Raw genomic sequence first — 23,030 nt, 5'->3', positions numbered from 1 at the left:
ATACAAATCCAATCATATCACTTCTCTGTCTAAAGGCCAGGGATCTGGGGTAAATCTTGCTGAGCCCTAGCCAATCATGGCAGACTCATTCCACTTGCCCTTGACTGGTTTCATTGAGGGCAGAGACCCAATGACTCATTTCTGGTAAGCATCGCTTATGGGGAGCTTCTGGGAAAGGGTTTCTTGTTCTTTGAAAAAGACCTTTGGGAGAAAAGGATGCTTTTTATTTTGCTAGACATTGTCACATCTGGATGTGTCTGGAATGGCAGCAGCCATCTTGCGAACAGCCTGAAAGCAGTGCCTAAAGCCCAGAGTGCCACCGCTGGAACCTGCCCTACATGTGAGGCAAATCCCCTGGCTATGCAAGCCGATTTGAGTTGGATTTTCTGGCATGTGCGGCTGTAAGGATTCTGATATGTGTCTGAAGCATCTGGTGCCAAATGGGCGGTTGGATACGTGCAGCTGAAGCTCAGTGGAGAGGTCCGAGCTGGAGAAATATGTGAGTCCTTGGTGAACCTGAGGGAAGGGACAGATTGCCAAGGAGGAGGGTAGAAGGTGAGATCAGAAAAAAGTTTAGGAGAGGATGAGACTGCCAAGAAGTTTAGGAGGGATTGGGTCAGAGAGGTGCCAAGGGAGACCACCTGCGGCCAGGAGAAAGGATTTCCTGTTTATCTTCCTCTTTATATTGCTTGAGACTAATATTAAGGAAGGGCATTACAACATTCCTAAGTGTATTCAAACTGGACAAAAGGAAGTGGCTCAGGAATGTTTTCGCTAGAGGAGGAAGTTAGATTTCAGAACCAACCCTTGGGATTAGGGGAGTTTGGCTGTCTGCCATTTTACAAGGAGGTCATTTTACCAGAATTTCAAAGGCAACCAAAAACTGAACAAACAACCTGATCAGAGAATACTTCTCCTCTTCTGAGTGTAAGATACTGAGTTAGGTGGAGATTGGAAGGGCATCCCAAGAGGAGGCACCATCGTAAGAAAGGCTCGGAGGGTGTAAGCCAAGGGCATCCGTCACAGAATGAGGCTGGAGAAAAACGTGGGAAATGAGTTGGGAATATGGGAACGAGATCAGCATAGGGTGTGCCTTGTAAATCAGGCTAAATTTAGATTTTATTCAGTCTGAAACGGCTCCCGTGGAAGGTTTTTGAGCAGTAAGGAGTTAGATGTGGTAAAGGTGTTCCAGATCACCTTTGTTAGGTTAAAAAAAAAAAAAAAAATCAGAGGACCAGGAGCTACGTTACCATGAGAGGTTCTCAAACTTCAGTCCGTACCAGAATTACCAGAGGAACTTGTGACAAATGTAAATTCCTGGTACTCACCAACCCCCGGATTGGGATTCTATAGGTTGGGTCCGATACGTACACTTTTTAAAAAGCCCTCTGGCAGCGCTACTGCCAAGGGAGGAGTTGGGAGTTTAGCTCCCATCCTCTGCATCCCTTCGCTCCTCCATTCTTTGACACAGAAAATGGGCGTTTCTCAATGGGCGTTTTCTTCTGGCGTTTCTTACACCAGAAGTTCTTCCAGGGTCTATCAACCTGACAGCGGCCCCAGCCCCTCCCACGTCGGGCGGACCCGACGTGGCGGTCTCGGGCCCCGCAGCACCGCCAGTGACTGAGGACCGAGCAGGGGCGGGCACCAGGCGGTCAGGCGGCGACCAGGTTCCTCTCTCGGACTCCTGCCCCGAGCCCGGCCCCGCCCTGACTCGGGTTTGGAAAACCCGCAGCCCTAGCCTGCCTGAACTGCAACGGTGGCCACGCACAAACCTGTGGGCGGGTCTCCATGGTGACTGGCGGACGCTGTGACCAATTATGTACCGGCGTTTGTTTCCGCCCCATCCCTCCCCCGGGGCCGATACTTCCGTGACTGACAGTTCCCTCTGGACGCTGTTACGTAAGGGGAGGGTCAAGTGCGGCCTCACCCGAACCGAGCAGATTTGATTGGCAGGACCTAGTGCTGCCGCCACAACGCCCCCGGAAGAACGTCCTTGACGGACAGGTATAGGAGCCACTCGGCGCCGCGAGGCTGGGCGGAAGCGTCCGGGCCCAAGGGAGGGGGGGCAGGGGGCGGAGCCGGAGGCTGGGAGCCGGGCTGGGCGGGGCGCGGAGTAGGCAGGGGCTGGGCTGGCTCTGCGGCCAGAGATGCTGAGGGGCCGCGACGGCGCTCTGCAGCAGGGAGCACTGCATTAAAAACACCGAGGTGGGGTGCGCTGCTAGGCCGGTGGTAGGTACGCGAGGGCTGTGGAGTCCTCAAACGCGGACCGCCAGCGTCCTCGGGGCCGGCATTTGTATGCCCTACCAGGGGCCCTCGACTCCGTAGAGACGGCGGCCGCACTGGGACACGGGGGCTGGGCTGGGCACCTGTCCGCGTTCGCAGGCACCTGCTGCGCCGGCCGCCGCGGGGCCCGGGGCCTGGCGCTGGGGGCTGCCTGGGAGCGGGTCCGGGCTGGCCTGAGGAAGGGAGGTGGGCCGGACCGGTTCGCTCCGTCCGGGGCCCGCCCTCCTCGGCCCCCTCCCCACGCCCGGCTCTGTCCCCGCTCCCAGGTTGAGGGGGGCGTCCGAGGCTCGCAGCCCCCCACCAGAGGGTCTCGCAGGCCCGGGCCTGCCTCGAGCTATCTGCGAGGTCGGGATTTGGCCCCTGCCTTGCATCATCCCGAGACAGGTTTGTCCAGATTCCCTGCGTGCGCGGAGATGGGTTTCCGCCCCGGGCGCGGGTGCCCGTCCCGGCTGTCCCCAGAGAGCCGGGGCCGAGGCTGTTTTCATCTTTTCCCTGGGCCCTGCTCCGTCGCCTCTTAACATGGAATTTAAGGCTGTTCGGGGTGATGTGCCTATTTAGGGACTATGGTACATAGGAGGTAAGCACCGCCCGTCTCTAAGTTTTGGCTCAGGACAGGTGCGGATCATTCGTATAGGGCCGAGCTACGACTTCTCAGCTGTATAATATAAAGAGAGACAATCATGTGTTGTTTGTACGACCAGACCAGCAGAAATTCTAAAGTTGTTTCGGAACGAGTAGGACGTGCCTTGTGTTTTCTTCCATCTATGTCACTCCTGTTGGAAAAATGCTGTACTGTGCCTGGGTAAAGTAGACCGCTATTAAAGAGTGTAGTTACTCCTGAAAAGCGTGCTACAATTTCTCTAGGTGATTATGTCGTTGCTGGAAACAAAGGCAGCAGTAGACAATACCTCCTTCTTAAAGACAGGAGGAACTGGGGCTAAGTTTTATTTGATTCTTAAGGGCAAAGTCATAGAATCTTTACGTGTTAGAATTGGAAGGGACCTTACAGGTGACTGATCCACCCCAGTAAATTTACATGGTGGTGAGCACTGTATCCCAGGGGGACAGGATTCCCTGTTAAATCAGGTCTGTCCTAGATGATGGTTGGGTGCTGCACATTACTCTGGATCTGAAAACCAGTGTTGTTCTTATTTGCACCAAACAGGAACATATACACCCACACAGTTTTGATGTCCCAGCCATTTTGGCTTGTATCATAGTTACCTTTAAAAGGCAGATTTGCAGAGAGCTCTCAGCAATAAGTTGCTACTTACTGGATGTAAGTTATCAGGTAGGTGGAAGAACCAGAATCCTCATTACTTGGATTTAATTATTGGGTGGCATTGTATCTTGGAAAGCAAGGCAGCAGTAATGGGCACGGGTAGGGTATGGGACCCACCTGTGTATGTCATAGGATCAGCAGAAAACAAATTTTTGCTGATTAGGGACATTTGGTACATGCTTCTCTAATGATTTGCTTCTTACAAATTTTGTAAAATGTTGCTTAAATTTTTACCCTTTTCACCTTCAGCTTGTTGACTGGTGCAAGTAGGAATTTAGCAGAGCTCTGTTTTAAACATGACCAAGCCTGGGGGAAGTCACCAGAGCAAACAAATTACTGTTCTTACAGCTCCGCTTGCTGCTTTTCCTTTGCCTCTTCCTTTGTATTTTTAGTAAATGACCCACTGACTTTGTGACTTTTGAGACATGCTTTCTTATCCACTTCATGAAGCTTTGGTGGAGGATTTGTGTTTGTGAAAGGTCTCGTTTGCATTCCTCTGTTACATTTGTACATATTGCTTGGCAATTCCTTAAATGCATAATCCTGCTGTTTCCACACTTGAAGCAGTTGGAAAAGGTCGTTTTTTGTTTGTTTTGTGGATGGTCCCGACAGGACCCAGTTCTCCCTCCCCCTCTGTCTCGTATGCTCTGCCTTCGGTTGCTAGTTTTGTTGGAGAGAATCATTCTGTACTTAAGACACTCTCGAATCAGCTCCCTTGGATCTTTAATTCCCATAACCCTGAGAACTGTGATAGACCTTTTGTGTCTGTGGGTACAGTGCATTCTGAACCTGGCTTTCCCAGTAGTTAAATGCCTAGATATTATGCTAGTAGCAGCTGTTGTAGTCCATATCTTTTGCACTTCTGGCACCAGAGCTGAACTGTGTCACTGAATATTCTGAATCCTGGCCAAGGACTTGGTACACAGATTCCTGTCGGCATTTAAAGATGGGAAAGAAATTGGAGGGAGGGGGTATAGAAGGAAACTATTTCTAAAGATTTTTCCGCCTAGGTTTTTATAACTACATGTTACATAACATTATACTGTATTTCTGCTTAGAGGTACAGATTTAGTTCTTAACTCTTTCAGAAGTCTTAACTGTTGGTGTTGGTCTCTTTCTCTGTTTTCCCATCTCATTTTAAGGTAAAGTGAATTCTGCGGACGGAAGAGTTTGATGACACAGACCACTGAATTTCTTTGTTTGGAGTACACGTTATGAACCCTTTCTGGAGCATGTCTACAAGCTCTGTACGCAAAGTAGGTATAGTTGATAAATTTACTGAGGAAACCCATTTGTGTCAGAACAGAGGCCAAAATAATTCATACCAAGGTTGCCTATAATCTTAGCAAATTTACCTTGTTTTTCTAGTTCAGGTTTTACTTTTGGGAAACAATTATTTGGTTGATTAAAGTCAGTTTCTGAGACCAAGATCACATCTCAAATAGAAATCATTCTAGTAATCAAAATTCTATTATTTTGACTTAGGTTACATTTACACATGATGAAATTTGTGACACTTTATTGTAGTAGTTTTTTGACAAACTGCAAGATTTCATGGTTAGAGAAGTGTTGGGCAAGACCAGTCCAATACGGTCAAGTCAAACTTGAGGGCACTGGTTTAAGTTTTCTAAATAAAATATTTTTTAAAATAAAATACATTTTAGGGAAGCTTAAAATACACAAACAAAAAGAAAATGAATGTCACCCATAATTCCACGTGTAAGAGAACACCACTATTAATCTTTTTTTCTGTACACGATACTGTGTACGTTTTTAATACAGCTAATTAAGCAGGCTTTGACTGTACTTGAGCCAAGGAAATACCTATGAGATGGTAGTTTAGTCTCTGACTCATTTAGACCTCTGTCTTTGACTAAGAATGACAGTTTATGCTGATGATAGTCCATATGTGGAAACATGTCCATTAGGGACAAGATCAAAATCAGACCCATGCAAGTGAGAGAATAGCTTCATTCTTAGTTTCTAACCGAAGTGGTGACATCAGGTAGTGACTGATTTCAGTCCTCTACACTATTTATTTTTGTTGAGATGCTTAGCACCCAACTTTCTACAGCTAAATGCTAGGGGACCTTTCTAGTCTTGTCTAATTGTATAGTAACCCCTTGCCCTCTTTCTGGGGCCACCAGGAGAAACCATTTCTTTCTCCGTTTCAAGTAAATCCTGTAAATATTGGCCTTATTGTCTTTATAGGATGCAGCTGATGAATGAATTTTCCTGTGATTTAGTCTTGCTTCAGCTTTGTTCTGCTCTCTGTAATAGCCTGCCTGCTCAACAGACTTTCAGGTCATCTTGATCATGGTGCTAGAATGTCCTTGTAAAAGAGTAATTCCAGCTTTTCAGTCAAAGACTAAAGGACATCACATGTAGTCTTGTGATTTAGGAATCATCCTAACAAATGTTCTCACCACTTCATCTTGAATAGCGATCTGATGGTGAAGAAAAGACATTAACAGGGGATGTGAAAACCAGTCCTCCACGCACTGCTCCAAAGAAACAGCTGCCTTCTATTCCCAAAAATGCTTTGCCCATAACTAAGCCTTCATCTCCTGCCCCAGCAACACAGTCAGCAAATGGCACGCATGCTTCTTACGGACCTTTCTACCTGGAATACTCCCTTCTTGCGGAATTGTAAGTTCTGAAACTATCTGGTTAACTTTTGAATGACCCTTGAAGGTGAAGAATGAAACTTATTCTGAAGGACTCAGTAAACAGCAGCCATTTAATCTTAAAGCTCAAACCCCTCCCCCTCCAGTATTAGCCTTAATGTATATAGGATGGACCCTATTGCTAGTAATATAACCTTTCTTCACCAAGGCCTAAGTGGTGTTATATAAATATCCTCTTCTAAAAGTAATGATTCTTATTGAGAGCTTGGATAAGTAAGATTTAAAGGCAAATGTGTGCTTTAATTTCCGTGTCTGTTTTGGAGAACAAGAGGAGGGGGAAACAGATTTATTAAGCATCCAGGAACTTAATTTTGGTCTACCTTTATATGAGGTGAGGAATTCACCTCCTGAAGAGGCTGTTGTAGCGGGCGGGACAGTGGGAGGGTGGCGAGCTATCCTTTCTTGGGTCAGACCCAGCTGGAGGTTTGTGCTCCATTCTGGTGATCACCCTGGCATCACCAGACATCTGGTGGCATGGATAGAGGCATCTATCCTGACAGACTGAGGAGAGGGTCCCCAAAAGAGATGGTCGCAGGAGGAGATGGTCCCAGTAGGCGGAGGTCAGGAAGCCTGACCTTAGCAGTCAACAGTTGAAGGAACGGGAACCACTGACTTGGAGAAAACCTGGAAAGTACTTATTAAAGCTGTCTTCACCTGAAGGTCCGTCATTAGAAAGGAGATTTGACTTATTCTATATGACCCCCAAGGGCAGAACTAGGCCATTATGGGGAAGTTTTAAAGATTTGGGCTCCATGTAAGTAAGAACTTGACTAGTGACAGAAGTCAAAAATTGGACTGAAGTTGCACATATCAGTAGAGTGTGAGGAGACGGGCACTTCTGCAGAGTCTAGTAGTGATGACACAGTGCTTGGCCCATCAGAGGGGCTCAAATAGTGATTGAGTGCAGATGGCATTTGATTTGATCATTTGTTATACGGGCAGAAAGTCTGGAGAATTAATTCTGAATTTCAGTCATGTAAAACTTCCTTTGTACATGAAGTTATTTAAAAGCATCCTCCAGCCGTCCCTCACTGTGCTAATGTTGTAATGGTCAGAGGGTCTGAGGCCCCAGTGTAAATGGCGAGTGTAATTTGGTAGCACGGGTCCCTTTAGCTTTATAATGGAAGCCTGTGTTTGAGGCGAGGCAGTGAGTTGGACAGGCTTCTATTGTGGCATTAAATCTGCTGTCTGTATTAGGACACAAAATTGCCTTTTTGGCAAACCTCACTGTAGTAGATACATCTGCCAACCATGCTGCTGTTGACATGCTGAATTATAGTGAGTTAAAAATGGAATAACTACTTTAAAATGATTGAAGAATAAGTGTGGTAGCAAATAGGTAATAAATAAAAAGTCAGTTGAGGTCCAATAAGCTGCTTCTCAGTAAAATTCAGGATTGGCAGGTTAGTGTGTTTTAAGACCCTCAGTCAACATTGTTCTTTTCAAGGTCTGGTCACAGTGTTACTTGTTTAGGCTCATAGCTCAGCTACAAAAGGAACAGAGCAGAATGGCTGTCAGGTGACCAGGTCCCAGAAGAGCCAGTGCAGCCTCTGTCTTCCCTTGTTTCAGCACCCACCGTTTCCCACGCCACGGCCCACAGAGTTCAAGTGTCTGAGTTTGGGGTAAATTCAGGAGCAGAGTACAGTGTGAGCGCCTCAGGCTGCCTGCCTTCTACCAAGAACACTGCCGCACCGACTGGTGTTCAAACTTAAAATGACCCCCAAATGAGGGTAATTCCGTGGAATTTTAATGTCTTAATTACCTAAAGTTGTATTTTAAAAAGGCTTTTAAATGTGTGTGGGTAAGATCTATTGTTCATGGTCACAAAAGCAATAATTGTACAGATACTCTCACTGATACAAAATTTGATATCCAGAATTACCTACAGGTTGGTTTCCAAGATGGTGTTTTGGGGAAGCTGATTTCTGGGTGGAAAACTTGATTGTGTATCCCTGTTCGGCTTTAATTTCTTAATCTGGGGCCCTTATTTGGCTGTGTTTCTCTGTAAGCATGTGTTATGAAACCAGTAAACAGGCAGCAGTCAGGGCCAGGTGAGAGATTGTGCTGACTCTCTATGGTTAGAGCATCAGCTGCCCTTCGAGGGACTAGTCCTTCTTTCAAAAAATGAACGTGGGTGGTTTGGTCTGTATGTCATTTCCATCCATGCAATCTCACTGTTCTGCTGCTTCTGTTTTAGTACCTTGGTTGTGAAGCAGAAGTTACCTGGTGTCTATGTGCAGCCATCTTACCGATCTGCATTAAGTAAGAAGGATTTGCTCTTTTTATAGCATATTTGGTTCCTCTGACACAAACTCAGCCCTTAACTGTTTTTATTTTTTCCTACAGTGTGGTTTGGAGTAATATTCATACGGCATGGACTTTATCAAGATGGTGTATTTAAGTTTACAGTTTACATCCCCGATAACTACCCAGATGGTGACTGTCCAGTAAGTTGGGGATGTAGTCTGGCTTCTTTTCTTTCTTGGACCCTCCTCACCCTCCTCACTGCAGGAAGAGGGTTTAAGGGGCTTTAAAGATTTCTTGGTTCTTTTCCTGGCCTAATACTTTTATGATTTCAGTTTCCCGAAATGTTTTGTCTACTCAGTAGTCTTTCAGGGGGATTTTTTTGCTTTGTTGCATCTTTTGCCATGCTAGCCTCTGCCTTCAGCTTTACTTGTTTCTCTGCTCAGGGTGTGCAAGTGAGGCTGGAAGCTGTAGTACAGCTCTCACTACGTGAATTGCGATTGTTATGCTGTGGTAGAGAAGAGCGACTTTTCCCCTGCTTCACTGCAAAATTTAGTTTCACAGGAAAATGGTGAAAGTAGTTAGGTGTCCCTCTTGAGGCAGCTCTTTGACTTTAAGCAGCAAAACTGCCTTATCCTGAAGCTTCTTTTACAACTTATCCGTGTGGGTTTAATATGCTCCATTGCTTCCATTAAAGGATGTGTCTCTCTTTCAATATAGCGTTTGGTGTTTGATATTCCCGTCTTTCACCCGCTAGTTGATCCCACCTCAGGTGAACTGGATGTGAAGAGAGCATTTGCAAAATGGAGGTTAGTAAATAAGAGTTTCGTGTGGTGACATAAGCCAGCAAGAGGAAGCCTCAGTAATCCTGCCGTATTTCCCTTTAGGCGGAACCATAATCATATTTGGCAAGTATTGATGTATGCAAGGAGAGTTTTCTACAAGATTGATACAGCAAGCCCCCTAAACCCAGAGGCTGCAGTACTGTATGTTACTTTGCTTTGTTATGTAAGATAAATTTGAAAAGATAGCAAAGTAGATTATGTTGGTAACCTTTTGATTTAAACTTTTAACACAGGTACGAAAAAGATATTCAGCTTTTTAAAAGTAAAGTGGTTGACAGTGTTAAGGTGTGCACTGCTCATTTGTTTGACCAACCTAAAATAGAAGACCCCTATGCAATTAGGTAAGTGGTACATTATCAAGATAAACTGCACTTTGCAGTACTGTGCTCCTGTTTTCCAGGTGGCCTTAGAATGGGGATTTAAAAGGAAAGTGTATAATCTGTTAGCCTACAACCTTTCTAACTTGGTATCAACTTGATTTCTGCTTTCAACATGGACTGACACATTGTGCCAATAGCAAGCTATGTAATGACTTTGGTTTCCTAAGGATCCTTGTAATGTGCTCATTCAAATGTAGGGACTTTTCTTTCCAGTTGGAGCCCCTCTTAAACTCCCATACCCCAACCAACTTACAGATTTGGTGAAAGGAGGGAAACTGAACAGTGTGAGAGTGAATAGTGTGAATGGTGGGTTCCTTGAGCATTGTGTTAGTTTATGCTGAGGAAGTGTGTCTGCAGGAGTACTGAAAACTGCAGCGACGCAGCTCTTGGGCAGCACTGGGGTTGTTGTGCATAGTGCTAGTGGTCAAGAGCTTGGGCTCTGCAGTTAGACTGGGTGACTTTTGTACTTACTGGCTTTGGTGACCCAGAGAGATTACTTAATTTTACTGTGCCTCACTTTCTTCAAGTAATAGGACTTCAGGGGACTTCAGGACTTACTTTACCCATGTAAAGTGCTAAGGGATAGTTATTGTGAGAAAATAATTTAGATAATTTCTAAAACTTACATATTGACAACTGATTAAAGATTGTTCCTTGTTAACTTTTGTTAGGGGAACTGGGTTAAAAATGTAAAAAAATGGATGTTAAACAAATTTAGTGAGCTATTTTTTTAATATTTTTCTCTTTCTGAAGCTTTTCTCCATGGAATCCTTCTGTACACGATGAAGCCAGAGAGAAGATGCTAACTCAGAAAGTAAGTAGATTACCAGTTTGGAAATCGTTAGCTCACTGTTTCCTTTCTAAAATGTCTTCACTGGAGACTACTCAGTATATACAAATAACTTTTGGGGAAACAAATTTGTACAGTGCTGAAATCCCCTCATCAGTCATTTTTTAATGTCTGTTTGTTTTTCATTGTGCCTAGAAGAAGCCTGAAGAACAGCACAATAAAAGTGTTCACGTTGCTGGCCTGTCATGGGTAAAACCTGGCTCAGTACAACCTTTCAGTAAAGAAGAGAAAACGGTAGCAACTTAAGAGCTGGTGAATCTGGTGCACCGTGCACTTTCCTGCTGGACTTGGGCTAGTAAAGCTGACCAATGGCAAAGGACTGCCTGCAGAGTAAAACGGTGTGAACAGTGACTGATGTCAGTGTTGTCCGTGTATGCTTAGGTTCTAACAAACAGCAAGTTCTGGAAACCTCTCTTTACGTAATGCGTTACTTCTGTCAGAAGTGTCTTTAGGGTGGTTATCTAGTTCAGTGCTCCAAATTCTTGGGGACCTGGAGGCATACGTACTTTTCTGAATATAATGCTAAAGGTAAGTTGCATTCATTTAAACTAATGAAGTAGGCAGAGTTCAGCACTATCTATCTATCTAATGATTTTTAAATCAGTGGTTTCAGGTGTACATATGTTAGGATATGGAGAGGAGATGCATAGAGAGAGCAGTTTCCATAGCTTATTAGCACTTTTAAGTGGAAGAGCATTTGAACCTCAGTCTTCAGCCTACTGTGTTACTGATATACAAACTGCTGTCAGTCAGTCACTGAGGTACATACATATTAGGTGAGTGAGAGGAAACCAGAACACTTGTTCATAGTTGTTTTTTTTTTTTAAGCAAATTACTTATTGTATTTTTATGGCAGGAGGGAGAAAAAGTGTTAAAACGGTTTCTAATGAAGTCAGATATTTAAATGATGAATGATTAATGTGTTTCGTAGAGACAATAAACCAATAAATGATTGTTCTTTGTCATTTATGCAGGACATTAAATACCCTTTTCTCAATATAACTAAACAAAGATTAATTTATAAGTGCTTTATTGAAAAATACTTATTTTCATAAAAAATTACAGTAGCAGTAAGTAATCTTGAGAGGTTTTATAAATATTTTTGCAGAACACTATTCTAATTGAACAGTGTAAGTAAGTTCCATATTTCTTTCAGAGCAATATGAAGTTACCTAGTAACTTTGTTTATACTGATTCAATTTACAATTGAATTTTCTCCCTAATAAGATTATTCATTCAACTTTAAAACTGCTGGAACAATAGTGATTAATAAAGGTATATATAGATAATTCAGTAGCTGTTAAATTAACATTTTCTAATTTGTATAAATGGTACTATGTACTAATAAAAACCTAATTCTCCAATCTATTTTTAAACTTCCAGGAACACACCCAAAGATATTTAAAATATATCACCTTAATAAAGACACACGTCTTTTGGATAACTGCCTCCTAAAGGAAGAGGTCATAATTTTTCATAATAATCCTCTTAATTCAACTTGATTTAAAATCTTTACTTAGCCAGCTGATCCCTATCAGCAAAAAAATGGAGAATTTAAAACACATGCCCAAAAGGTAGCTACTGGGGCTTTAACAATTTAAAAAAAGTACAAAAGCATCAAAGAAGATACTGAATTAAGTTCAGCCTAGAAGTTTTGTACTTAATAAAGTTCACATTGTAGAAAGTGCCATTGCAAATATACAGCAAAATCTGGGTTACAAAATCATGCTTTTTACAGCCCTAAAGTGCCACTTCTTATACAGGTTCACTCACACATTGCACATCAATCAAGCACTTGTCACACTGCACCACACCTAATGGGGAGAGGGAAGAATTACACAAAGGGAATGGGAGACTTGGGCTAATAACCTAGGACCTTCAAATCTGGGCGCTCTACCTTGTTACCTTTTAGGAATGCAAAAATCTCACACTCCTACCAAGTGTTTTAGGACAAAATACCTATTTTTGCTTTTCATGAGGGCCAGGTAGGAATGAATTGAAATACAGTTCCTCTGCTGGAACACATTAACGGAGACCTCTTATACACACATTTGAGTACACTTTGTTCTCTGCAATTCTTGCAGTAGCTTTGCCAAAGAGTTAAAAAAAAAATCCAAGTTTGGATTCTAAGCAGCCTTGAAGGCCAGCACTGAAAGGTAGGGAAAAAGGCAGTTGGGATAAGTAAAAATATCCTAAGGATACTGGAAGGATTAAGGAAAAGAGCCCCATAATCTAGCATGCATTACATGATGCTGCTAAACAGAGTTTGTGAAAAGACAGTTTCAATACAACAGACTAACCTCAGTGGGAACCTCGGTCATTAGCTACATCTTGGAGACGGCGTAATAAGGCAGAATGATTTTCTGGGCAAATTCTTTTTGCAGGTGATTCACTTCCATCTTCCAGAAGAATCCCTCTCTTTTTGGTTGGCGTTTCTCCTGTCCGTATCATACTGTTAATTTCTCTCAGTCTCTGGGGGGTTGGGGGCAGGGGGGGTTAAAAATAAATATAAAAACTTTAAAATTCTAACACACATAGTTCAGTGTTAAGTCAAAGAACCTCAAATAAGTTAAGCAGTTTATCATGAAGAGTTTGAACATCTTTATAAAGGAACGTACTACCAAATTTTATATCCTTCCCATTTCACTTCTCAGCTGGCTGACATTGATGACTATCTGGGATAGAGGCAGAGTATTTCTATTTTTAACAAGCTCCAGAGGTGATTTTGATGTAAGCTTTTCCACAATGTAAGAGTTCACAAATTTATGATTTTTTTTTTTACAAAAGTTATAGAACATCACATTGTTATGCCACATTTAATCAGTTTCATACATTTCCATTTTCCTTTTTTAAAAAATAGCATGACTTTACACAGTATTAGGCCCTTTTTCCCCCAGTCTAGTGTTACTCATTTTTTAACAGCCATGGAATTTCACAAGAGAAGCCTTAATTCCCTAAGGCATCCATTGTAGGGAATTTATTAGTATGATCTAGAATTCTAGAATGTATTGATATTAGTTATACGTCATCCTTGGGAGAACTGAGAAAATCCAGGCAAATTATTTTCTGCATTCTCTGGTTCACATGAAGAACTCGGATTCAGAAAAACTTCGCCAGAGGGCTAGAGAGACTGGATTTATTTATAGGTGCCTTCAGCACTGTTTCTCCAAAGCCCCAAAAGTTAGCTATTGCACTATTTTCTGGTAGTTAAAAAATTTTTTTTTCATGTGCTGCTAATGTCAGTCCATGTTTCCTAGTGGAAAGCATACTGAGCAGATTTCATATGCATTTATTATAGGAGATTTCAAACATATACGGGAAAGTAGAAGTGTATAGTGAACCCTCACATGACCATCACCCTACTTCAACAATTTTGGCCAGTCTTGTTTGATCTATACCCCTCATTCCTTTCTCACCCCCCAGATTGTTTAAAACCAAATCCTAGCTATTTATTTTACTTTTATTTTGAAATAATAGGCTTTTCTGAGGTTTTAAATAAAACCACCAGTTTTTCATTATCAGTATATGCACCTTCTCAAATTTTAACCATCTTAAGAAAGCTTTCCTCTGACTGACTCTTCTACTCTTTGCCTCCCTAAGTCTGTTCTGCACTTCCTATCTCTAGTCTCCCATTTACTTGAATATTCCTTAAATTGTTAATTGTATACACTAATTGTATAAATGTTATTTGTATATAATGTGTATACATCATTATGTATATATTGTGCAGTGTATAATTGTGTACCTTACTATGCGTAACACATTAATATACATTAATGTAGAACATACATTTATATATTGTACATTAACATGTATAAATTTATATACAGTAGTGTTTTTATACACCATAATTTATACAATATGTACATGATAGTTTAAAAATTAATAAATTCTTATTCCCCCCCAAAATTCACACAGAATACACCTTCTTGTCCTCACCCCATCCCTAGGGACACCTACTGTTATCATTCAATCACTGAAAAAATCAGGCTACTGTGTAGCTTTCTGCTCTTTTTCTAGGAATGCACTCATTAGAAATGTAATAATGTACATTAAGTGGGGTTTGAAAACAATTAAAATGGTATATTTTATGTACTGTTCAGTTAGCATTATGTCTTAGGTCTTCTCATATCAGTATATATAGATCACACCTCTTTAACTGCTATATAGTATTCTGTGGTAATCTGTATCTTAGTTTAATCCCTTATTGATGTGTTGTTTCCTCCCAACTGTTCAGTACTATAAGCACTGTTACCATAACTTATTATCTAACAAGTTGTACCAATTCACTGAAATTGCCCCAGAAAGTGTCACTAATGATCAGTCAACTTACCTGATCTTGTGTGGTATTCGCTAATTCTTTTCTCATGGTAGTGTAAATGTTAGGATATCATAGGTTAATTCTAGACCCAAGATACTTCTTGCTTTGCAATATTCTTCCTTGATCTCAGCTATCACCTATTAAGTTGTGATGACAAATCTTTCTCCAACCAACAGTCTAATACTGCTATCATTTATTGGAGAAATTCCCAATTCTGTGCTAGAATTTTTTTTTTTGAAATATCCCCAGGTGGTGATAATATACAGGGAGGATTGAAAGCCACTGATCTGGACACTTAACTTTTTTGCACAAAATGTCTTTTTTTTTTTTAAGTTTACACACAGTAAAATTCACCTGTTTGCTTAGTGTATCAGTAGTTTGTTCCTTTTTATTGCAAAGTAGTAGTCCATTATTTGAGTGTACCACAGGTTTGTTTATCCCTTAACCAGTTGAAGAACATTTGGGTTTTCCACTTTTTGGCAATTAGGAATAAAGTCATTATAAACACTCATGTACATGTTTTTGTAGGAACCTGAGTTTCATTCCACTTGGGTAAATACCTGGAAGTGAGATTGCTAGTTATATGGTGAAGATATGTTTACCTTTAAAAGAAACTACCAAACTGTTTTCCAGGTATAATGGCTATGTTATACCATTTTGCATTCTTACTAACAATATATAAAAGTTCTAACTGCTCCACATCATTGCCACTGATTTGTTATTCTCATTTTTTTTAGATTTTAGCCATTCTAGTAGGCACATAATGGGTGAAGTGTATTCAAATCTTTTGCCCACTTTTGAATTTGGTTGTTTTCCTATTGAATTCTGATAATCCTTTATATATTGTAGACACAAGTCCTTTATCAGATATGAGATACATACAGTTTTCTCCCAGTGTGACTTGTTTTTTCTTTTAAAGAGCAGAACTTCTTAATTTTGATGAAATCCAACTTATCAATCTTTTATGGATTGTACTTTACGATGTTGCATCTCATGTTCACAAATATTTTCTCCTGTGGTTTCTCCTAGAAGTTTCAGTTTTAGGTTTTACCTTTAGGTCTATGGACCATTCTGAGTTAATTTTTTTGTATGGTACAGAGTATAGGCACAAGTTTACTATTATTATTTTTGCTTATGGATATCCAATTGTTTCAGCATCATCTGTTGAAAAGGCTGTCCTTTCTCCACTAAATTGCTTTTGCACCTTTGTTGAAAATCAGTTGGCCATATATGTGTGTTCCATTTCTGGATTCTATTCTGTTCTATTAATCTGTATGCCTGTACTTGCACCAGTACCACATTGTCTTAATTACAGTAGCTTTATAGTAAGTCTTGAAATCAGAGTGTGAGTTTTCCAACTTTTTCAAAATTGTTTTAATCTAGTTTCCTTTGCATCTTCACATAAATGTTGGAACCAGTTTGTTAATTTATACAAACAGTTCTCCTGGGATTTTAACAGGAATTGGGGTGAGTTTATATATTAAGTGGGAGAAAACTGACATCTTGATATAGTTTTCCAATTCTTGAACATATTTCTGTCCATTTCTCAGTCTTTAATTTCCCTCACCAAGGTTCTACAGTTTTCAGGGTATGAATCTTGAACATCTTTTGTCAGACTTATCTCTAAGTATTTAATTTTTTAAAGCTATTTACATTGTTTTAAAAAATTTTTACTTACGATTACTTGTTGCTAGTATATAGAAATACACTTGGTTTTTGTATATTAATCATGTAACCTTGCTAATCTTATTAGTTCCAGCAACTTTTTGTACATTTAGTCATTTTTGTGTAGAAAATTATGTAAATAGACAGTTTTATTTCATCCTTCTCCGTTTGCATGCCATCTTTAAGTTGCGTTATTGTATATGCTAGGACCTACAGTTTTAATGTTGAATAGGAGTGGTGAAAGCAGATATCCTTGCCTTATTCTTTTTTTTTTTTTAATAGAGTTATTTATTTATTTTTGGCTGCGTTGGGTCTTTGTTGCTGCACGCGGGCTTTCTCTAGTTGTGGTGAGGGGGGCTACTCTTTGTTGCGGTGCACGGGCTTCTCATTGCGGTGGCTTCTCTTGTTGCAGAGCACGGGCTCTTAGGCGTGCGGGCTTCAGCAGTTGTGGCTCTCAGGCTCTAGAGCGCAGGCTCAGTAGTTGTGGCGCACGGGCTTAGTTGCTCCGCGGTATGTGGGATCTTCCCGGACCAGGGCTCAAACCCGTATCCCCTGAATTGGCAGGTGGATTCTTAACCACTGTGCCAACAGGGAAGCCCCCCTTGCCTTATTCTTGATTTTCGAGGGAGGGCATTCAATCTTTCAGCATTAAGTATGAGGTTAGCTGTAGAGGTTTTTTTTATATACATTCTTTATCAGGTTGAGGAAGTTCCCTCTGAGTTTTTAATCATGAATGAATGTTGGATTTTGTCAAATGTTTTTTCTTCAACTACTGAGATGATATATCTTTACTTTTAGAGGGTTTGTATAGAATTGGCTTTATTTCTTCCTTAAATATTTGGTAGAATTTACCAGTGAAGCCATCTGGGCCTATAGTAGAAGACTACTTCTTCTTGAGTGTATTTTGGAAATTTTGACTTTCAAGGAATTTGTCCATTTCATCTGCATTATCGCATTTATTGGCAGAAAGTTTTTTATCCTTCATTTTACTTTTAATGTCTGTAGGACCGGTACTGAATCTCTCATTTCTGGTATTGGTAATGTGTCATTTCTTTTTCTTTCCCAATTAATCTGCACAGAGATGTATCAATTTTTAAAATCTACACAAAACTCCTAGCTTTTAATGACCTTAATTTTCTTTATTTTTCAGCTATTTCATTGATTCCTGCTTTTTCTAGTTGCCTAAGGGTGAAATCTTAGGTCACTAATTTGAGACCTTCCTTCCTAATATTTAGTGCTATAAATTTCCCTCTTAGCACTGCTTTCATGGCATCTCACAAATTTTGATATGTTGTTTTCATTTTCATTTGGTTCGAAATATTTTCCAATTTCTCTTTTATTTCTTCTTTAACTCTTAGAGATTATGCAGTTTAGGTTCCAAAAATTTGGGGGTCTTCCTGATATCTTTCTGTTATTGATTTCTGATTTAATTATCTTGTGGTCAGAGAAAATACATTATTTAAATCCTTTAAAATTTACTGAGACTTGTTTTATGGTCCACAGTGGGTCTATCTTGGTAAATGTCACATGTGAACTTGATGCTGTTGGAGTATTCTATTAATGTCAGTTAGTCAGTTTGGTTGATAATGTTTACATCTTTAATATCCTTACTGATTTTTCTTTGTCTACTTGTTCTAGCAATTACCTTGAAATCTCTTGACTGTAAATGATTTTTTTCTATTTAAGACTGTATGTCCTCTCTATAATTAGGAAATGACCTTCTCCATCGTTGATAACATTCTCTGCTCTGAAATCTGCTTTCAGATACCAATATTAATGATATTAATGTAGTCACTCCAGCTTTCTTTTGATTAGTGTTAGCACAGTTTAACTTTGTCCATCCTTTTTCTTTTTAAAAACAGCTGTATTGTGATATAATTTACATACCATATAATTCAACCATTTGAAGTATACAAATCCATAGCTTTTAGTGTGTTCCCAGAGCTGTGCAACCATCACCACATTGAATTTTAGGACTCTTTCATCATCCCAGAAAGAAACTTGATCCATTAGCTGAAACCCTCCATTCCCTTCAGGGGATCACTAGTCTACTTTCTGCTTCTGGACATTTCATAGAAACCGAAGTACAATATTTGTCCTTTTGTGACTGGCTTCTTTCACTTAACAATGTTTTCAAGGTCCATCCTAGTTGTAGCATGTATCAGAACTTCCTTTTTATTGGAGTAATATTCCCTTGTATGGATATAGATTTATCTGTTCATCAGTTAATGGGGCATTTGGGTTATCATCCTTTTCCTTTAAACTATTTCTGTCTATATTTAAAGTGGGTTACTTATAAGCAGTAAAACAGTTAGGTCTTCCTTTTTTGTCCAGTCTTACAATTTCTGCATTTTAATTGGCATATTTAGACCATTTATATTTAGTTGCTATTTGTTTGCTATCTTCTTCTTTTGGCCTTTTGAATTGAATATTCTTACTCCAATTCATTTTTTCCATTTAACTTTTTAATCCATTTGGATTTATTTGGTATAGGAGGAAAATCTGCTAATAGAGGAGCATCAGAGCCGTTTCCACCAACTAAAATTGCCTTTCAGGTCTACTGCAGATTTATATTTCCAGCTTTCACAATTCCACTGGGTTATCATTGGAATTAGATTAAACCTATGTAATGGTTGGAGGAAACTGTATCTTTTTTTTTTTTTTTTTTTTTTTTTATACTTTTATTTATTTATTTATGGCTGTGTTGGGTCTTCGTTTCTGTGCGAGGGCTTTCTCTAGTTGCGGTGAGCGGGGGCCACTCTTCATCGCGGTGCGCGGGCCTCTCAGTGTCGCGGCCTCTCTTGTTGCGGAGCACAGGCTCCAGACGCGCAGGCTCAGCAATTGTGGCTCACGGGCCTAGTTGCTCCGCGGCATGTGGGATCTTCCCAGACCAGGGCTCGAACCTGTGTCCCCTGCATTGGCAGGCAGATTCTCAACCACTGCGCCACCAGGGAAGCCCCTGTATCTTTTTAATATTTGGTCTTCCTCTTGAAAAACATTAGTATATCTTCATTTATTCCAGTTTTTAAAAAATCTCTTATTCAAGTTAAATAAGTTTTCTACACAGGATCAATTTATTCCAAGGCATGTGATACTTTGTTACTATTGTAGAAAATATAATGGAAAAACTTTTCCTAATAGATTTTTGCTGCTATCATTTTTATTGTTTCCCCCAACTTTTTTTTCCCCCCAAAAGATTTCAAGCCTACAGAAAAGTTAGAATAGTTCACTGAACACCCATTTATCTATCGTTAACATTTTACCACATTTGTTCTCTATATAATTTTCTTTTTAGCTGAACCATTTGAAAGTAAGTTGTTGACACTGGGGCATTTCATCTCTGAATACTTTAAAAACATATTCTCCTATATAATCAAGTACCATCATCAATACCAAAGACGTTTAACAGAAATTTAAAGATAAACATTAATGTTAAAGTCAATATTCAATTTTCCCACTTGTCCCCCAAATGTCCTTTATAGCTGTGCTTTTCTATGCAGGATCCAATCAAAGATCATCATGCCTTGCATTTGGTTGTCATGTCTCTTTAGTCTCCTTTACTCTAGATCAGTACTCTCCCTACACCTATCCATCATCTATCTCTTCATGATATTGGCACTTTTTTGAGAGTCTAGGCCATGTGTTATATATGTGTTTTTCCTAAGCAATCTTTATAAATACAAATATCACTTAAGGACCTTTAAGATGCAGGTGCACTCCTTAACATAGCATATGATTCCTAGGGATCTAGGCTTACTGCCTCAAGAACTTTGTTTCCCTTCCCTTATCTGCTTCATCCTGGATGCCCTTCCTTCCACCCCTCAGCCATCTGCTAACTAACTTTTCATCCATTAAGGCTTCACTCAAGCTTCCCTCCCCATTGCAGACTGAGGCAGATGCTAGCACTTAAATCTGTGCTAATGTGACACTGTCCAAGTGTCCAAAATGCCCATTTCTCCCCTTAGACTAAGAATCCAGAGGACAGAGACACTTCCCGTCCCAGAAGGAGGCACTTAGTAAATCAGTTAAGGGATCCAAATTTTCCTTCCCTAACAGAAATTTGGAATTTTAAAGTTTTACAAATGGAATAAAAAAATAAAATTCCAGATTTATAGCGGAATATTCAAACGTACAAATAGGAAAAGGGAGGAATGAAAATCCAGATCCCTTACCCTATTTCCAGCTCTAAAGTTCTCCCCCCAAACCCTTGTTTTTTGCTGCTTTGGGACTTACTGGTCACTCTTCCTTGACAGATCCCATCATTCGTGTGAGTACTGAGGGTTTCCCAACAACCCTGTTTCTAGAATCCTAAGCATTTGGGGGTTAGTAAAGGACAAGATTTATATTAGGCTCACCTTTGAAGGACTGTTGCTGAAGTAGTAGAAAATCTTTTCTCGAGGAGAAAGCATTGCTTCATTTTTATGCGGGGATATGTACACAGGATGATTTTGAGACAACTGTATTCGGCGAGGAGAGCCTGTTCTTACAAACGGATAGGGAGAGAGTGGAGGAGCGTCCATCTGTTTAACAAAAAAAATTTCTAAGAAAGGTAAACGAAATTTCTAACCAGGTGCTTTTTTTTGAAAATGGTTATTTTTATTGAAAGAGTGAAGAGGTATCATAAACCAGTAGCTTTATGAATGGTAGATAGTGATGTATTAGCGGCAAAAATTAAACCTAAAGAAAACCATACAAATAGCAAACATCTAAGTGCTTTCTTTGTGCCAGTCACTGTTTTAAGCATTTTAAATACATGATGTCATTTAATCCTCACAACAGCCCTATGGGACTACTACTTCTAGTCCCATTTTATATATGAGGAAACAAGGTACAGAGGGAGTTAAATAACTTGCAGGGTCACCACAACTGGTAAGTTTTGGATAATTTGAACCTATGCAATCTGTCTCATATTACTATACTTTGTAGGGAATCCAAATATCATCTTATTCTTGTTTAATGCTTCACAACAGTAGAAATTATGTTGGTTAAGCACATTATTTCTGTTAGAGACTTCCTTAGTCTTACTTAACAAAAAGAATTATTTGTAAAACTAGTTTACACAGAAGCAGCTCAAACATAAGTGATTCCTCATTCCTCACAAGTGAAAAAAGTGTGAAATAATCCTCATCAAACTTACTGCATTTGCCTGTGAGTACTTCATGGCAAATGTTTTAATTTGTTTTATGTAGATGTTGTTGTAGAACTGAATAAGGTCTCCCCTCTCCTCCTCTTCCACATCACTGTTGGCACCTGTGAGACGAGTAGGTGTAGGAGGGGCACTGCTAGGCTGTGGAACTGGCAAGGTGCTGCTTGACCTCATGACAGGACTGGAGTCTCTACTGGCTATAACCGGTGGAACAAAAAGTGTTAAACAGGAAGACTGCTACTGCAGATTGCTTTTAAAAAGAAAATTCAGTAAGATAAGGGTGAACGGCTACCTGCTCTACTTACTGAATAGCAGCAAATGGGCACTCATTCTTCATACCAAGGAGCAAAGCACAGATAAGATATTAGATACTAACTTTAGGGCTTCCCTGGTGACGCAGTGGTTAAGAATCCGCCTGCCAATGCAGGGGACAAGGGTTCGAGCCCTGGTCCAGGAAGATCCCACATGCCGCGGAGCAACTAAGCCCATGCGCCACAACTACTGAGCCTGCGCTCTAGATCCCGCAAGCCATAACTACTGAGCCCACGCACCACAACTACTGAAGCCCGCGTGCCTAGCACCCGTGCTCCGCAACAAGAGAAGCCACCGCAATGAGAAGCCCATGCACCGCAACGAAGTGTAGCCCCAGCTCGCGGCAACTAGAGAAAGCCCACGCGCAGCAACGAAGACCCAGCGCAGCCAAAAAGAAATTAATTAATTAATTAAAAAAAATACTAACTGTACTACCTTGCTATTAATGTAGCAAGGGCTTATTGACTAGTTTTAATTTACACCAAGCTTTCTAGGACCTGAGCCCTGCATTAAGTGGTATAAACCAACAATTCAAGATGGTGTTTCCATAGCATGGTTTCTGTTGACATGCCACATTTTTCTCAAATTCAAGTCAACAAATGCCTGCCTTCTCCATCCTTCGCTAATCCCTCTAGAGAAAAATGTTATGCACAATGTGCCTCAAAGCCATGGGATAAAGGACAAACAGCTCTGTGACTAAATTTAGAATTTGGTTTATTGTCCAACAAATCTTTTGCCAGTAAAATATTTTCATAGTTTCTACAACAGTAAGTTAATTTATTAATCCTTAGTCCTAGGCCTGAAAAATAAGAGAAGCTCTTAATTTCATTTTTTAAGTTCATAAAGATCCCACTTACTCCTGTCTTTGTTTAGTTCTGTTGGAGAATTCTGATGACTTCTGCTATCACTGCTGCCAGAATTTCTTCTTTTCCTTTTCCCTTTTATCAAAACACTTCTATATACCTTTAGACAGGTCATGAGAAGGGAACAGAAACGAGTTATTTATTGAGCACAT

At 40.4% G+C, this 23,030-nt stretch overlaps 2 protein-coding genes across 8 annotated transcripts in view; one reads left to right on the top strand and one right to left on the bottom strand.

Annotated features, from left to right (window-relative positions):
- The first annotated feature begins 2,076 nt into the window (after positions 1 to 2,076).
- AKTIP (AKT interacting protein) lies at positions 2,077 to 11,524 on the top strand. Of its 6 annotated transcripts, none has more exons than XM_082438916.1 (10): positions 2,077 to 2,205; positions 4,708 to 4,821; positions 6,009 to 6,214; positions 8,450 to 8,514; positions 8,599 to 8,699; positions 9,217 to 9,305; positions 9,384 to 9,482; positions 9,575 to 9,682; positions 10,475 to 10,535; positions 10,707 to 11,524. In XM_082438916.1, the coding sequence occupies exons 2-10, from the start codon at positions 4,780 to 4,782 to the stop codon at positions 10,815 to 10,817; spliced, it is 882 nt and encodes a 293-aa protein (XP_082295042.1). In that variant the 5' UTR covers positions 2,077 to 2,205; positions 4,708 to 4,779; the 3' UTR covers positions 10,818 to 11,524. The 6 variants fall into 6 exon arrangements, with proteins under 6 accessions (XP_082295042.1, XP_082295044.1, XP_082295040.1 ...); XM_082438918.1 differs by having other exon boundaries at positions 2,078 to 2,229; positions 10,710 to 11,524; XM_082438914.1 differs by having other exon boundaries at positions 2,078 to 2,229.
- Positions 5,777 to 23,030, bottom strand: part of RBL2 (RB transcriptional corepressor like 2) — a 55,225-nt gene continuing 37,971 nt past the window's right edge. Inside the window, exons 19-23 of one of the 2 annotated variants that reach the window (XM_082438905.1) lie at positions 22,873 to 22,978; positions 21,695 to 21,900; positions 20,913 to 21,077; positions 12,872 to 13,043; positions 5,777 to 6,012 (exon numbers count right to left, since the gene is read on the bottom strand). In XM_082438905.1, the coding sequence (XP_082295031.1) occupies positions 12,873 to 13,043; positions 20,913 to 21,077; positions 21,695 to 21,900; positions 22,873 to 22,978 (648 nt within the window). In that variant the 3' untranslated portion in view covers positions 5,777 to 6,012; position 12,872. Of the gene's footprint in view, positions 6,013 to 11,584; positions 13,044 to 20,912; positions 21,078 to 21,694; positions 21,901 to 22,872; positions 22,979 to 23,030 lie in introns of those variants that run through there. The other variant, XM_082438904.1, reaches the window with a different exon arrangement.

Source organism: Balaenoptera physalus (genome assembly GCF_965194825.1).
Source record: "Balaenoptera physalus genome assembly, chromosome: 19".
NCBI lineage: Eukaryota > Metazoa > Chordata > Mammalia > Artiodactyla > Balaenopteridae > Balaenoptera > Balaenoptera physalus.
This window is presented reverse-complemented; position numbering and strand designations above follow the sequence as displayed.

Excerpts from the sequence above, each read along its gene's own strand:
- AKTIP (XM_082438916.1), top strand. The coding sequence starts at position 4,780 with ATGAACCCTTTCTGGAGCATGTCTACAAGCTCTGTACGCAAA. Across the intron at positions 8,700-9,216 it reads ACCCAGATGGTGACTGTCCA|CGTTTGGTGTTTGATATTCC; the intron begins GTAAGTTGGGGA and ends CTTTCAATATAG. Across the intron at positions 9,306-9,383 it reads AGAGCATTTGCAAAATGGAG|GCGGAACCATAATCATATTT; the intron begins GTTAGTAAATAA and ends ATTTCCCTTTAG.